The sequence below is a fragment of the Felis catus genome, chromosome E3, assembly GCF_018350175.1.
Source record: "Felis catus isolate Fca126 chromosome E3, F.catus_Fca126_mat1.0, whole genome shotgun sequence".
Classification (NCBI taxonomy): Eukaryota; Metazoa; Chordata; class Mammalia; order Carnivora; family Felidae; genus Felis; species Felis catus.
The window spans coordinates 4,864,415-4,879,542 of record NC_058383.1 but is presented as its reverse complement, the minus strand read 5'-3'; the positions used below and the strand labels follow the sequence as shown (position 1 = coordinate 4,879,542).

At 59.5% G+C, this 15,128-nt stretch overlaps 1 protein-coding gene across 8 annotated transcripts in view; it reads right to left on the bottom strand.

Moving 5' to 3' along the window:
- Nucleotides 1-15,128, bottom strand: part of GRID2IP (Grid2 interacting protein) — a 36,278-nt gene that overhangs the window by 8,473 nt on the left and 12,677 nt on the right. For 2 of the 8 annotated variants that reach the window (XM_045047489.1, XM_045047492.1), the window contains exons 1-12: nt 13,798-13,920; nt 10,894-11,142; nt 10,571-10,656; nt 7,915-7,984; nt 7,322-7,416; nt 6,825-7,008; nt 3,964-4,118; nt 2,752-2,901; nt 2,392-2,492; nt 2,099-2,216; nt 997-1,352; nt 223-699 (exon numbers count right to left, since the gene is read on the bottom strand). In XM_045047489.1, coding sequence (XP_044903424.1) covers nt 223-699; nt 997-1,352; nt 2,099-2,216; nt 2,392-2,492; nt 2,752-2,901; nt 3,964-4,118; nt 6,825-7,008; nt 7,322-7,416; nt 7,915-7,984; nt 10,571-10,656; nt 10,894-11,142; nt 13,798-13,832 — 2,076 coding nt within the window. In that variant the 5' untranslated portion in view covers nt 13,833-13,920. Of the gene's footprint in view, nt 1-222; nt 700-996; nt 1,353-2,098; nt 2,217-2,391; nt 2,493-2,751; nt 2,902-3,963; nt 4,119-6,824; nt 7,009-7,321; nt 7,417-7,914; nt 7,985-10,570; nt 10,657-10,893; nt 11,143-13,797; nt 13,921-15,128 lie in introns of those variants that run through there. The other 6 variants (XM_045047490.1, XM_045047491.1, XM_045047493.1 and 3 more) reach the window with 6 other exon arrangements.

The window sequence follows — 15,128 nt, the reverse complement described above, 5'->3', positions numbered from 1 at the left end:
GCCAACCGAGGGGGCTTAAGGAGGTGGCCAAGAGCTCTGGCCTTGCTTGGGGGTGTTCTTTGCAGGGGATGCGCTCACCAGAGCTGTCCTGGGTTCACGATGCTAGGGAAACGGAAGCGGGAAATGCCAGGGGCTACAAACTGGACAGGGGCTTGTCTTCAATGCTGCTGCCCAGGCCACCTACCCCTGGTGCAGGGCACCCCCAGGCCCCAGGTCACCTACCTGACCCCAGATGGTGCCTTCTGAGTTCTCCACCTGTTCCCACCGTAGGCGCTTGACGCTCATGTGGCTGGTCTCACTTCGGCGGTGGCCCAGGCCCCGGGACAGCATGGGGGGTGCACAGGGCACCGGTGGGGGGAGGGGTGGCGGGGGCGGTGGAGGGACTGGGTGGCTGAGTTGGGTGAGGGGCTTGACCAGTGTCTGAGCAGGGCCCCGAGGACCATCGGGGGTGCGGGAGCTGGGCTTAGGGTCATGGAAGGGCAGAGGCGGCGGAGGCGGGGGGCTGAGCGGGGGTGGGGGGATGTGGTCGGAGACGGAGGAGTAGGTCAGGGAGCTGCCTTCCTCACTGCTGCTGATGCACTCGCTAGCGCTGCTCCGTTCGTTGGTCACAAAGCTGCCCTGATCATCGTGGAAGCTCATCTGCCAGGGCGGAGCAAGGTGAGGGAGAGTGGGATAGCCTGGGGCAGGGGGTGGGATAGCCTGGGGACAAGGATAGGACAGTCTGGGAAAAGGAACGGGGTAACCCGAGATAAGGTATATGGGGTGGCCTTGAGTGGGGGGTGTCATAGCTTGAGTCAAAGGGTGGAATAGCTCAAGCCAGGGGGTGGGGTAGCCTGGGACAGATTCTGGGATGGACCGGGGCAGGGAGGGGAGTAGCCTGGGGCAGATTCCCAAGGGCAACAGGCTTCTTGCGGGAGCCCAGGGATACTGTTTCCTCTTCCAGACCCCCATGGCACACCTGGGCCCCTCGCCCTCCACACCTGCTTGCACGCTCACCTCCTCATAGTCATTCTCAGGGCTCAGGAAATCATCCACGACAGTGACCCGGGGGCCCAGCTGCTCACTGAGCACATCCAGGAAGCGGTCAGTATCCCGGCTTCGCATGGGGCGGGAGAAGGTGAAGAGCTTCCTGCGGCTGGGTGGGCGGGCAGGGTCCGGACTTGGGGGGCTGTCGGAGCGGATGGGCCCGGGGTCTGGCTGTGGGGAGGGCGCCCTGCTGCTGTCCAGGCTGGCGTAGGGGTGAGACTCAGAGCTGCTGGGGGAGGCCAGGCCCCCTGAGCACAGTGGGTAGTAGCAGGGGGAGGGCAGGAGCCGCTCGCTGGGCCACGAGACGCTGGACAGGGTCCTGGGCCCTGGGGTGGGGGATAAGGTGTGAGGTCTCTTCAGTCAGCACCTGGGTCCCAGGTGCAGGCTGGAGGGGAGGGGCCCAGGGCAGGGTGGCTCTGTGTCCCTGGGTACCTTCCTTTCCCTCTCTGGACACAGCACAAGAAGACCCTGGATGCCCCTGCCTCCCCAGGCCCTTCCCTAAGGGAAATCAAAGGTCAGAGTAGGTGAGGGGGAACAGTACTTAGCCTCAGGACAGGCCAGACCCCAGCTCATCTTGGTCCCACCTAGGACTAACCGAACACAATTCAAAGGGGAGATGGGCCTTCTCCGGGCCCGAGACCAAGGATCATGAGGCACCTCCCGCACCCGACAGGCCCTTGGCTGACAGGAACACTGCCCCGGCGTCCTGCCTTCTGAACTGCAGAGAAACTAGCTTCTCAGTTGGGCCACTCACAGAGCAATGCATGCACTTAATAGTTTATCCAACAGCCACATGCTAACTCAGGGCTCCTTAGGGGAAAGACCTGGGCTCTTCTAAATCTATAGGAGGGGTAAGGATTGGAGGGGACCTGGGAAGACCTGCGACAACCCTAACCTTGATGGACCTTTGCCACGGAGGCCACTGAGGTTCCCCACAACTCAGTCATGGAACAAAGGGGAGGCTCGAAGGATGTGCCTTAGATGGGGAAAACACCCAGACAGACCCAGACAGACAGCCCAGTGGACAGAAGCTAGTGCTGCCCTCAGGAACCCCAGCCGGCTGAGCCCCTACCTGCTGCACCTGCCGGGCTGGGCACTGGCGGGGAGGCACGGGATCTGGACGTGGTCCCCACCTTCCCTTTGAAACTGCTGCTCAGTCGGGACTCGAGCTCCGCATAGACGGCTGACATCTTTGGGGAGAGGAGGCCAGGGTGAGTCCAACCCACCCTCCCCTCCCATGTGAGGCCCTCACATGGCCTCAGAGGCCAGGCCTGGGTGGTCTGGGAGGCAGGGATCTGCCCCAGCCCCAGGAGCTACCTATTCCCAGCAGCCAAGTGAACCACCAGGAGGGTGGTGAGGTCTCACCATCTTCGGATTGGGGGTCTCAGGGAGGGACGTGCCGTCGCCTGCCTGGCGCTCGCCTGGGATTAGAGGAAGAGGCATCTCGGGACAGTCACCGGGACCTGCTGGGGGAATCGGGGAGGGTGGAGTCCACCGTGGAGACATCCAGTGACCCTTCTGAGCTCTAAGGCTCAGGTTCCAGCCCAGGCCCAGTGGGCAGCCATGGAGAAAGAACTAGCAAGCCCTGCAGACCCCCGAGAGCCATGGCTCAGCCCCCCTCAACCCGTTCTCCGGGATCTCTCGTCTCACCAACCCCATTTTGCAGGTGGGAAAACGGAGCCCTGTTCCTCACACCCAGTCCCGCCTTCCCGTCCAGAGCCTCACCGCAACTGAGGCTGGCCTCTAGGCCTTGGGACCGGAGACTGCGGCGGCACATGGAGGAGGCCCTCAGGGAGCTGCGTCGCTGGGGCTCCAGCACCGGCTCGGGCTCAGGCTCGGGCTCAGGCTCCAGGTCCAGCTCGGGCTCTGGCTCTGCTGTGGGACATGAACAGGAGACGGGCCCCCTGTCCTCTCAGCCCAGGGGCCTCCCAGGAGGGGTGAAGGCAGCAGCTGTGTGCACCGATCTGTGACCCCAGGATCTGTGACCCCAGGCTCTGCTTGGCAAGTGGAGAGAGATTGTACACCTACTGCTCAGCCTATGCTCCGAGCCTCTTGCTAAAACCCTCGAGCCTCTCCCAGCAAATTGTGGGTCCCCAGGACTACGGATGGTAGGCACACAAGGGCCAGCACACAGGTCTGCAGGCTGTGACCTAGCAGGTGCAGAGTATGTAGAGCATGGGCACAGGGTTTGGCTTAAATGATGGGTGCGGCTTTATGGCCACATGGGGAACACTGTAAGAGATGGGCAGCTGTGGGAAGCTGAGGCCACACATCATCCGGCAGGCCCTAGTGTGTGTCCGTGTGCATCGAGGCGCACCAGCCAGGTGTGACCTGACTGTGTGCTCACTATCCAGCCCTGTAAACAGCAACCACACGAATTTCCTGGTCTGTGCCACATTTCTTGAGGTGCAATGCACGGCCACTGAGGTCACTCCCATGTTGTGGGTGAGAAGCCTGGGCTTCCGGGCGGACAGGCAGGGTGTCTAAAGTCTGAGATAAGACTGCAGATGTTACTTAAGGGTGAAGCTGGGGGGCACCTGGGTGGCTCAGTCGGTAAAGCGTCCGACTTTGGCTCAGGTCACGGTCTTGGGATTTGTGAGTTCGAGCCCCACGTCAGGCTCTGTGCTGACATTCAGAGCCTGGAGCCTGTTTCGGATTCTGTGTCTCCCTCTCTCTCTGTGCCTCCCCTGTTCACGTGCTCTGTCTCTCTCTCTCAAAAGCAAATAAACATTAAAAAAGAAATAATAATAATAATAATAAAGGTCAAGCTGGCAAGGCGCATCCGCGGGGCCAAGTGTGCGACCAGCCCGGGTGTGTCGGGCACATGTCTGCATGACACAGGGGTGCATCCGTGTGCAGAAGAGGCCCAGGTAGGCTGCGATCTGAGAACAGGTGTCTGGCTCCTCGGTGGGCGGGGCAGCGGGAGAGGCTGCTTACCTGTCATGGCCGTGTAGCCCAGGAAACACGCGATTTTCTCCCGGCACAGCTCCTGCTCCTCGTAAGTCAGCAGCTGGTGGATGAACTGCCAAAGAACTTGCTTGGCAGGTGTGTCCAGCACAGGGTAGACGTCCACGATGAGGGTGTCAATGTTCCTGGGGGAGGGTGCGGGAGCAAGGGCTTCATTACTCAGGGGCTCGCCATAGGGGGAGGGAGAGATGGACAAGGTGGGGGGCACTTCCAGGCCACAGAACCCTGCGGAGACAGGGAAGGGAGGAAGGCAGGCCTGGCGATCGGCCACCCTGATTCAAATCCTGGCTCTGCCACTTACCAGCCAAGTGACCTTTCTCAAGTTACTTAATTTCTCGGTGCCTCAGTTTCCTTATCTGTAAAACGGGGATAGAAATAGCATCTATCTCATAGAGTCACTGTGAAGATGAAAACACATAGAGCGTACTGGGGAGGCTGACTCACTACATCAGGGATTGGCAAATGATGGCCCGCAGGCCAAATTCTGGACCCCCTTCCGTGTCTGTAAAGGAAGTTTTATTGGAACACAGCCATGACTCTTTTTTTATATATTGTCTACGGCTGGTTTTTTTTATTTTTATTTTTAAAAAATGTTTATTCATTTTTAAGAGACAGAGTGCGAGCAGAGGAGAAGCAGAGAGGGAGACACAGAATCAGAAACAGGCTCCAGGCTCTGAGCTGTCAGCACAGGGGCCGACGCGGGGCTCAAACTCATGAGATCATGACCTGAGCTGAAATCGGGAGTCGGACGCTGAGCCGACGGAGCCACCCAGGCGCCCCTAAAATAGTAATTTAAAAACTCAAAATAGGGGCGCCTGGGTGGCTCCGTCGGTTAAGCGTCCGACTTCGGCTCAGGTCGTGATCTCGCCGTCCGTGAGTTCAAGCCCCGCGTCAGGCTCTGTGCTGACTGCTCAGAGCCTGGAGCCTGTTTCGGATTCTGTGTCTCCCTCTCTCTCTGACCCTCCCCCATTCATGCTCTGTCTCTCTCTGTCTCAAAAATAAATAAACGTTAAAAAAATTAAAAAAAAAACTCAAAAAAAAAAGATGTCACTTTCTGGCTGAAAGACTGCAGGTATGAGTGACAGCGGTGCTCTGGGAAAATATTTGGTATTACTTAGTCAAACTAGGTACACAAGGGGCGCCTGGATGGCTCAGTCAGTTCAGCATCCGACTCTTGATTTCAGCTCAGGTCATGATCCCAGGATTGTGGGATCGAGCCCCACATTGGGCTTTGCACTGGGAGTAGAGCCTGCTGAAGATTCTCTCTCTCTCCCTCTCTCTCTGTCCCTCTCCCACTCTCCCTCTCAAAATAAATAAATAATTTTTAAAAAGTTAGGTAAGCAAATACCTTAAGAGCCAGCAATTCTGCTCTGAGACATAAATTTCAAACGAACTGTGCACAGCTCCGTGGGGGAAATGTGCAGGACGGTGTTCACCAATGCTCCTGTGATGGAACACAGTGGTGGCAAGGCGGGGTCTGTCACTGGCAGGTAAATACCTCAGACACGGCTGGCGGGGGAGGTGATCTACAAGAATCTGGCTGCAGTTATAAACAATGTATTCCATGTCCGCAGAACAACATGGACAGATCTAAACACAGAGCACTTGGTGGAAGAAAGTCACACACGGAATGTGCAAAGAATAGCACAATCATGATGCGGAACAAAAAGATACATCATACGTGGGGCGCCTGGCTGGCTCAGTCAGAAGAGCATGTGACTCTTGATCTTGGGGTCATGAGTTAGAGCCCCACGTTGGGTGTAGAGATTACTTAAATAAAACTTTAAAAAAAATACATCATATGAAACAGCAATGCCTACACTTGAGGAACACATCAGACAAAAGGATGCCCGTTAAATTCATCAGACTGGTGCCTTGGCAGGGGAGGGATGTGGGAGAGGGAGTGGAGCTAAAAGGCAATGAAAGGTGGAGACAAGCCCAGCATCCAGATAGACGACATGTGGTCTATCCACAAAATGGAATGTTATTTGGCTACAAAGAAGGAAGGAAATAGATACCGTAGCTTGGATGGACTTGGAAAACACGACGCTGGGCGAAAGAAGCCAGACGTGAAAGCCCACATCCTGTGGGCTCCTATTCATGCGGGAGTCCGGAACAGGGAAAGCCACAGAGACACTGAAGCAGATTCGTGGTTGTTTAAGGGGTGGGGGGAGGGCAGAGGAGGAGGGGGTGACAGTGAAGAGGTGTGGGGTTTCTTTCTGAGGTGATGAAAACGTTCTCAAACTGAGTGTGGTCACGGATGCACCGATGTGTGCATTAAAAATCAGTGCCTCGTACCCTTAAGTGAGTACATTGTGGTGGTGTGTGAGTTACATCTCAACAACGCTGTTTAAAACAAAAAAAAAAAAAAAAAAAGAAAAGGGCACGGACAGGTGAGGGGTTTGCACGGGCCGTGACAATGACCCTATGGACTGAAGTTACAAAAAGGAAGACACCGACCTAAGCACCCGCTCCCCCCTGCCCCATGACGGCCGGCCGGCTGGTGGCGAGCGCCCACAGGCCAAAGTCTTGTGAGCGGTCCATGACCAGTGCAGCTGGTGGTTGTCGCTTCGCCTTGCAGAGGCTAGGTCACGTGGCTGGGAGGTTTAAGAGTGAGGGTTTGTTGTGGGGCACCTGGACTGCCCACCCCCCTGGGGCCCCTGGTACCAGCTGCTGCTTTCTTTGAGATCCCCCCCCCCCGCAGTCTCCCCCCCCCCCCCGCCCAGGAGAAGGGGGTGGAGGAGACCCAGGCAGGGAGACCCCGATGGTGAGTCTGGGCAGGATTTGGGGCCCACCCAGGGCTGGTCCCGCCACCTGTCTGGTTCAGCCACCTGTGCTGGAAGAAGCTCTCAAGTGCCCGGCAGACCCCATAGCGCTCGGGAGGCGTGAGTAGGTGCTCCAGCTGCTGGCTGAAAGTCCTCCCCTGAACCCGGATGCTGGAGGGTAGGATCTCTGCCACCCACTGCAGGGAGGTGAGCGCCGAGGACGGGTTGGGGGAATCCAAAGAATCGGAGTCTGTCGGGGACCACGGGCAGGAGAGGCACAGGTGACCCAGCATCCCCAGGTTGGATGTCGTGTCCCTGGCAGCTGGGGGGAGTGCCGGGCACTGGGAGCCACGCCTGCTGCCAGAAGCTGGGGACAGGGATGCAGGGACAGCCCCTGGCAGGGTCCCTGAGGCTGCCCCACTGGAATCTACGGCACCACGTGGGGAGGGAAGCTGCAGGCTTAGGGGGAAAGGCAGAGTCCTGTGCAGACTCGTAAATCCCACACACGGAGCCCTGGCAGGGTGTCTGTGAGCCGTGAAGCCTAGTGGTAGTGGGTGTCTCACCGCTGGCAAACGGGACAAGCCCCTCCTCCACCACCAGCGTGGGCACCGCGCCACTGCCTTGAAGCATGGACACCACCTTGTCATGGGAGCAGTTCCTGCCGAGAAGAGATGGCCCAGGAGGGCCTGACCAGGATGAGCCCTGTCCACGGCCACCCACCAGACCTCCTTGTCCTGCTGGTAGAGGCCACTCAGCATGCCCACAGCTAGGCCAGGACCAGAAGTCGGGTCCTGCTCATCCATATCCTCTGCAGGAGATGCTCCAGCTCCAGCTGGAGATGGACCAGCTGGACACTTCTGGGCGCAGAGGGATTGAGCCCACGTCACCCCTAGGCCGGGCTATCCTCAAGGGCAAGACACTCATGGTCCATTTAACTGTGTCCCTTGCATGGAGCTGGGGTGTTTTCTGGTTGGAAGGATCAATGACATCCTGGCTAGTGTAGGGGGACAGATTCAAGGGTTCCCACAGGAAGAGGGGCAGACTGTGGGGACCAAGTGGTCATAGGAGATTGGGACCACGGCCTGGGTGTCCCAAGAGTCAGGAGTCTTGGAGGATGATGTGTCACCAAGCTCTGATGTCCCCAATAGCCTCTGACCTCATGTCCAGTCCATTGAGGAAGAGGATCCGGTCGCCTGACTTGAGGGAAGCATTGTCAGCCGGGCTCCCTGGAAGCGAGAAGAGAGAGCGGGCCGGTCAGCTGGGCAGGGCCGCGCTCTGCGAGCCCATTTCACAGGAGCAAAACGGGAAAAGTGGCAAAGGACAGTCAAATTCAGGCCAGCAGATCCCACATTAGACCCAGTACTCCTCTGCTCTCAGCTGCTCTGAGCAGGGAGTGAGCCCCTGGGTGGGCATGGGAGGGTTTGGGGCACAGTGTGGACCACCTGTCAGCCCTGAGCTGTTGAAGCAGTGCAGAAACAAGGAAGGTCTTGGGAGCGGTATTTCTGCAGCATCTGTGCACCTGCTGAGAGCCCGGGTCCATACACCGGTCTCTGCCCCTCACGTAACAGTTCACGTGGCAGATTCCTCTGTGCCTTTGTCATCAGGAGAAAGTGCGTCTGCCGAGAGGGACGCATGCATCTCCCTCAGGCTGTGAAACATGGTGTATTAATCATGCTTGTTTGTTTCTGTGCTTCCTGATGCTTTGGCATCTTGGGGGCAACGGTGACCTGGGAAGCACTGCCCTCCCAGGGCTAGCCAACTCCTATGTGGTAAATGACTGGCTCGGAAAAGTGTCTCTTGTGCACAACGGATCCAGAGCCTACAACCAACCAACCTCCTTGTCTACGGGGCTCTCACACCCTGGGCCACTGTTGCCCTGCCCTAATCACCCAGGGCCAGGCACCTCCCAAAAGGGGACAACTCCTATGTCCCAGAGCCTGCTGAAAGCATTCAAACTCATCCTATACCTGCTTAGCTTGCTTAACCTGCTTGGCTCGATCCTTCCCTTTCCCATGTGGCCCTGTGTGGTGGTGTGGCCCTGCATGATATGGCATGTCCCTTCCTCTTGGGAACTGTGAAGGACACGCTCTTTTTTCCAATGGTGATTATCTCCTGATCTGTTGGCCTCGCTGCACCAGGAAAATAATAAAACCTGCATTTTAAACCCAAGATAGCAGTGGACTCTCACTCGGCTTTGATGGCCCTGAAGGTCAGACCAAACCCAGTACCCACCACCTGGGGAGGGGCTGGTAACTTTGCTCCTGCGGATGCAGGTTTTTTTTCCTTTCTGCCTCTTTTATCAGGTGCTGCTCTAAATTTGATTTGGAAGCAAGTGGGGGAAGGGACAGATGCCTAAAGAAAACGTACTCTCATGAGGCTGTGGGGACTGTCGGGGCAGAGGGGGCAGGGGAGAAGGCTGCTCAGGAAAGACTTGCTAGGGAAGCAGAGTCCTTTCCCTGGGGCTGAAAAGGGGAGAGGAGAGGGCGATGGTGGTGGTGAATCCAATCTGGCCCGTCTGGAAGCTTGGGCCAGCCTAGGGTAAGAGGGCCAGTGGGGTTGTGGCCGGGGAATTCAAGATCACTGGAACGGGAGTCAGGAGACCTCAGGTTCGGGTCCTTGCTTTGTCAGAGCCTCTAAAGGCCTCAGTTTCCCCTTCTGTAAAAGCTCTTACTGAAGCATTGGTTTCGCTTCCTATGACAAGGAAGACAAGGGGGAAGCCTGGACACTGGGTTGGAGAGAACAGCACATCTAGATTTTAACATGGCCCTAGGCAAAGGATCTCCGGCTGGACCACGTGGGTGGAGCAGGAAGGTGGTGGCTCAGTTGGAAGAGACAAAGAGGACAGATTACTCTTTTCTAGAGCACCAGCCCTTGGGCCTCTTCCCTACAACACTGTGTCAACAGCTTAGTAGTGCACAGATCCGAGAAGAACTGGAACGCGTCAGTCATCTGAGATCCCCGTGGCGGGAGATGCTAAGGCACTAAGGCACTTTCCTGGGGATCAGAAGATGTCCATCCCACAAATCCATGCATTGGAGGTGTGAGATGAGGAAGGGTAGACAGGACTCAGCATCAGCGGGTCCACCAGTGGGGATGTGTCACCAGGAGCAGTGTGCTCAGGTGCTGGGAGGTTATGGATGCAGGTGACCCAACCCTGGGAGGTGGTTACCAGGAGGGAAAGTTCAGTTTAGTGTCAGGAGACATTTCTGCCCCGCAGAGACCTTTCACAATGGAAGACCCCTTCCCCCACCCCCCCCCAGAGGGGGAAAAGGGAAAATTCCTGCACTAAGGCTCTGCCTTTTTCAAGATGCCACCATTCCAGGAGCACCCCACCACCACCACCAAAAAAAAAAAAAAGGGAGGCAGGGTGGGGGTGGGAGGAGAGTCCAGATTGGGAGGAAGGGACTGAATAGTGGGCAGAGGCCCTGAGGGCCTGATGCCTCTCTGAGTCTGACCCGCCCAGCAAGTGCCAAGTTCACAGTGGGCACTCAGCACAGAGCACGCATGGTGTTGGGGTGTGGCCTGGGCAGGCATCAGGTGTGTGTCCTGGCTCCCCCAGTGTCTGGGACCGCACCCTCAGCCCCCCACGTGGATGCAGGGAAGGTCTGGTGGAGAACTCCGGTCACTTGGCTCAAAGGTGACCCTGAACTTGGAGGGCGTTTGCCCCAACTCAGACGGATGTATCTAGGATACTTAGAGGGCACGGGCTACCTGAGATTTGAACCTGGGGGGTGGAAGCGAGGGGGCGGGTTACTGAGTATCGGCCTAACAGGGTCCTTCACTCCATCCAGGACAACCCGCCTACCCCTCACCAGGCAGGACAGACTCGATCCAGACAGGCCCATGGCCGCGCAGCGTGAAGCCGAAGCTCTTGTTGCCCTTGTAGACTCGGACTGTCCTGGGGAGAAAGAAGAGGTGGAGTGGGGGGCTGGCCGCGTGCCCCGCCCTGGGGAGAGAGAGGCTAGGGGGCATAGGGGATAGAGATGTCCCGTGTCCCGCTGCGCTTAACCTCTCCTGCCCCGCACCCGCACCCCCCCAGGTGTCCACGCCCCGACCCCGCGCCCTCTGCCCAGATCTCCACCCCGGCCCACCGACTAGGAAGCACCCGCAGCCCGTGCGCGCGCGCCCCGGGTACCTGCGCGTGCCCCCCGGGCCCGCGCGCCCGCCCAGCAGCGAGGAAGCCTTGCGCGGGGGCGGCTCGTCCGGGCGGCGCGGGGCGGCGCTGGCGCGAGTGGACACCAGGAGGCGCTCCGGCCGCTCCTCGCTGCGGCTCCGGCGCAGCCGCTGCGCTCCCTGCGCCCGCCGGGCGCGGCACAGCTTGCCCAGCAGACCCTGCGACACCACCTCGTCGAAGCGCGCCCGGTGCTTCTTGGGGATGAAGATCCTGCGGGCGAGGGCCGCAGAGTCGGGGCGCGTCCCCAGACAGCGCCCCGGTCGCGGCAAGGCGCGGCCTAAAGGCTCCTTCTCGCGGCCGCCTTCCCGGGCTCTCCCGCCCCTACCCCAGGGGTAACCGGGGAATCAGTAGCCCGCGCCCCACTCTCCCCCTCGCTGCCGGGACTTGCGCCCCAACCGGCCTGCGCCACACAAGAGCCACGGCGCCCGGCTCTCGCCTGGCTCGCTCCACCGCCGGAAAGTCACATTGGGACTGTCCCCGCTACTCTGGCCTTGAGGGACCTGAGCGCCCCCAGAGCGCGTCCACGGTCCTGTTCCCTTTCCTGCCTGTGTCTTCCCGTTTCTGACCTCTTCCCTAACTCCCTCGTTTCATGCCCTTGCACCTGCCAGGCCAAACCCCAGCCCGGGACCTCCCCCCCCCCCCCCCCCACCACCACTCATCTTCTTCTTACCTGATTCCAGGCAACTCCGCAGGAGAAAACTGAAGCCACAATCGGCCCCGGGGTCAGACTCTCCCCAGACCCTCCTTACACTCCCCGTCCTCCTGCTCGCTTCTCTGGCCAGCCCTTTCTACAGCTGCCTCCTCAGAACTTGCCAGGACTGCCACATCCAGTTCTACCTTTTACACTTTTGCCCAGGCCGTTGCCCCTGCCTGCTACCCTCTGTTTCCCAGCTACAGTGGGCTCGACCCTCAGCACCCAACGCTGGCCTTCCTTCAGTTTAATCCAACATGTGACATACAGTAAGACCCTGCTACCTGTGCCAGCCGGGCACTCGGGTTCAGAGCTGACGGCACCGTGGTCCCTGCCCCCAGAGAAGCCACCTGGAAGTGGTGAGAGGCAGTGGGGAGGCTTGGATGGCCTCCCCGTGTGGGACCCACACCCTGGGCTGATTTCCTTGGTAGCTGTGGATGTCTTCTGCAAAGCTGGAAGCTCTCTGAGGGCTAGGTCTGTCGCTTGGCTGAGGGCCACAGTGACCAGTCAGGGTTTGGCACAGGGGAGGGACCCAGTGATTCAGTAAACAGGGGTCCACCAGCAGCCCAACCACACCTCCGAGTAATGGCAGCAGTTAGCACCCTGGTGGACTCCTCTGTCCATAGCACAGGATCTGGAGGCTCAGAGAAGATCTGTAACTTTCCAGGCTTACACAGCTGGCCCCCGGCACAGCTTGGACCCAAGGCTGGCCTCTGAGCCTCAGCTCTGTGGCAGGACTCTGCCGAGGGACTCCGAAGTTCTGGTTGCTAGTGAGGCCTCCCTGGCTGCATCCCAAGGCTCCCTTCCATGTTCTTTGTACCAGGAGCCAGTGCCAAGGGCATGGTGGGGAGGAGGGAGGAAGAAGGGAACAGTGGCTTTGCAGCCAGCTGAAATATAATCCCTCTGAGGTTGTCCAGTGGCCCCCACCCTGTTTCCCCCAACCTCTATGGGTAGGATTAAGAAGACCAGGCAAGCAGAATAAGCTGGCCGATAGGAAGGAAGGGATGTGGATCCTCCAGGAGGAGGGGGCATCAGGGCTGCCCGCCCCCCCCCCCCACCTCTGAATGTTTCAGGCGGCCAGGAGGCCAAGATGAAAGGCCTACTCAACTCTTCCAGGAGCATCCTGGTCTGATGCTGTCCTTGCTCATCCACAGCGATTCCCGAAAATATAGAGCCTCGGCCTCATTCCCCAGATGGTCACTCAAGGTCTCCGGAGCCTGACACTTCCATCTGCCTGGCCTGCACATTCCCCACACCCTCCCAGACCCACCACATGTCTCAAGCTCAAGCAGAGGGATGACAAGTGGGAAGCTGCCCACCTCCCACTTGGGGCTCCAGCCCCAGGCTCCAGAAGGCATCGGCCCCGCTCCCCCAGCCCCTAGGTCGAACCTGGGCATGGGCCAGATGACCACCCAGCTCCACCCTCCAGCAGCAATTAGAAAAGGCCTTGCGCCCCCCGGGGTGGTAACCACAGTGAGTCACCAACTGCACAGGTGGGAAAAGATTGGTGGCCTCTTCCCTGCTTGGTGTCCTCAGGGCCAAGCCAGAGGCCAAGGCTGCCTTGTGAACCCGATGCCCTTCCTGGCTGTGTCGGCCTCCATGAGGCTCAGTCTGGCCAGGTACCCCAGCCCCGGGTCTGTTCTGAATCCACTAACCCAGGACAGCCAGGCTCATTGGGGCCTCATGGACCACTGCCCCTCTGACTCTGCGGGTATGGCTGCCCCAGGACTCTCAGATCCCTGCTATGCCAACGGGCTTCTCTGAGACCACAGGACTCTTCCCTGGCTACACAACTTCAGTCAGTCAGTTCTGTTCTCTCTGCCTGGGGGGTCAGGTGTAAATCCATCTCCAGGTTCCTCCTAGGGGTTGCCCTAGGGTCCTCTCTCTCCACCACATTCCCTGACATGGCTCTCCGGCCAGTTCTCTCCATCTGCCCAATCGTAGGAAGGAGAGAGGGCTTTTCAGTCTCAGCCCTTGGTTTCCCCCCACCCCCATCCCGACCCCTAGAGGCGCAGGCAGGTTCCAGGCACCCAACGCGGGGAACTCGCCCCCGTGTGCCGGGTGGGTGTCCACCTCAGTGCCCCAGCCCCACCCCTTCTCAGGCCGCCCGAGGGGGGTGCGCCGCGCCCAGGGCGCACAGTTCCCGGGGGCGCGGGGCGCGGGGGGGAAACTACCGAAAGTGCCGAGAGAAGCCCTGGTCCTTCCCCATCTGGAGCCGGCGGCGGCGGCGGCGCGGCAGGTGCCGACAGGTAGGGGTGGCCGAGCCCGCGAGCGGAGCGAGGGCGCCGCGACTCCACGAGCCTCTGCCGGGCGAGCGCACTCGGCCCCTCCCGAGCCGCCCGGGCCCGCGGCCCCGCTCCCGCCCCTTCTCGGGTGGCCCCGCCCCGCCCCGCCCCCACGGGGGACCCTTCCGCTAGCTCCGGGGGATCTGGGGGGAGGTTCGGGGCTGTCAACGCTGCTTCTTCTCGGCCGGCTTCTTCAGTCCCTCCCCAGGTGCCTCGCCTCCAGCCCCTCGGGCCCTGGCGCCCAGGCCCCCTGCACCTGGCTGCGGCGAGACTGAACCCCACAGTTCGGGAGAAGCTCCGACTTTCTTTTGCAGAGCACGGGAAGTCTTTCCGGAAAGGGTGGTCTTAGCGTTAGGCTTCAAGGAGTGGGTCAGCGCGGGGAAGCCCTTCTCACCTACCCAGGAGAGAAGCGCTAATCAAGAGGCTAGAGAGGGAGACCTTGAACGCCATTGTCAGCGTCTGAGACTGAACACTGAGAACCCCGAGGAGCCAGGGGAGGGTCTGTCTCAGGATTTAAGGAGAGGCGGAGGGACCCCAGAGGTTTTGGTGCACCAGGGGACTGGGTGAGGCTGGGAGGGGAACAGGGAAGGGTGTGGGGTGGGGTAAGTGGCTAGGTTCTAAAAACACAGAGGAAGGAGAGTACCTGAGATCTGGTGAGTGAGGGCAAGTGAGGAGGGGCGGCCAGGCTGGGGCGACTCCCAAGTGAGGCTCAGGAGGCCAGCCGGCCTCCTGTTGGGAGAGAATCGGAGGAACAGCTAAGGGGAGAAGTGGGAGTTAACAAGAAAGGGGGTCTGGACCCTTCTCTGGCTCTGGGCCTGCTACTCCCTGGGAGTCAGAGCAGGAACTGACCCCAGAGAATCCACCGCATGGTCATTTCTGGCTGATCAAGTCCTGCTCGCCCTCAGGAAACACAGACACAGGACATCTTGAGGGCTCCTTGGGGGACATCAACAGAAAGCCGTCTCCTCACCACGAGGTGGCCACTACCCAGAGAGACTGGCACTGCAGAGGCAGAAACCCCCTGGCCTGTAGGTCTGGGTCAGTCACTGGGAGGAAGGAACATCTTATGTGGTCCTGCCTAGGGGCTCCTGCAGCCGGTCACAGGGAGGCCCCTGCAGGACTGCATGGTCAGACCTGGTACTCGGTTCAGACCATGCTGCCCAGTCCACCCGCAGCCCCACGTTCCTGGCCCCAATGAGGCCGCTGCCCTCCTGTTATCA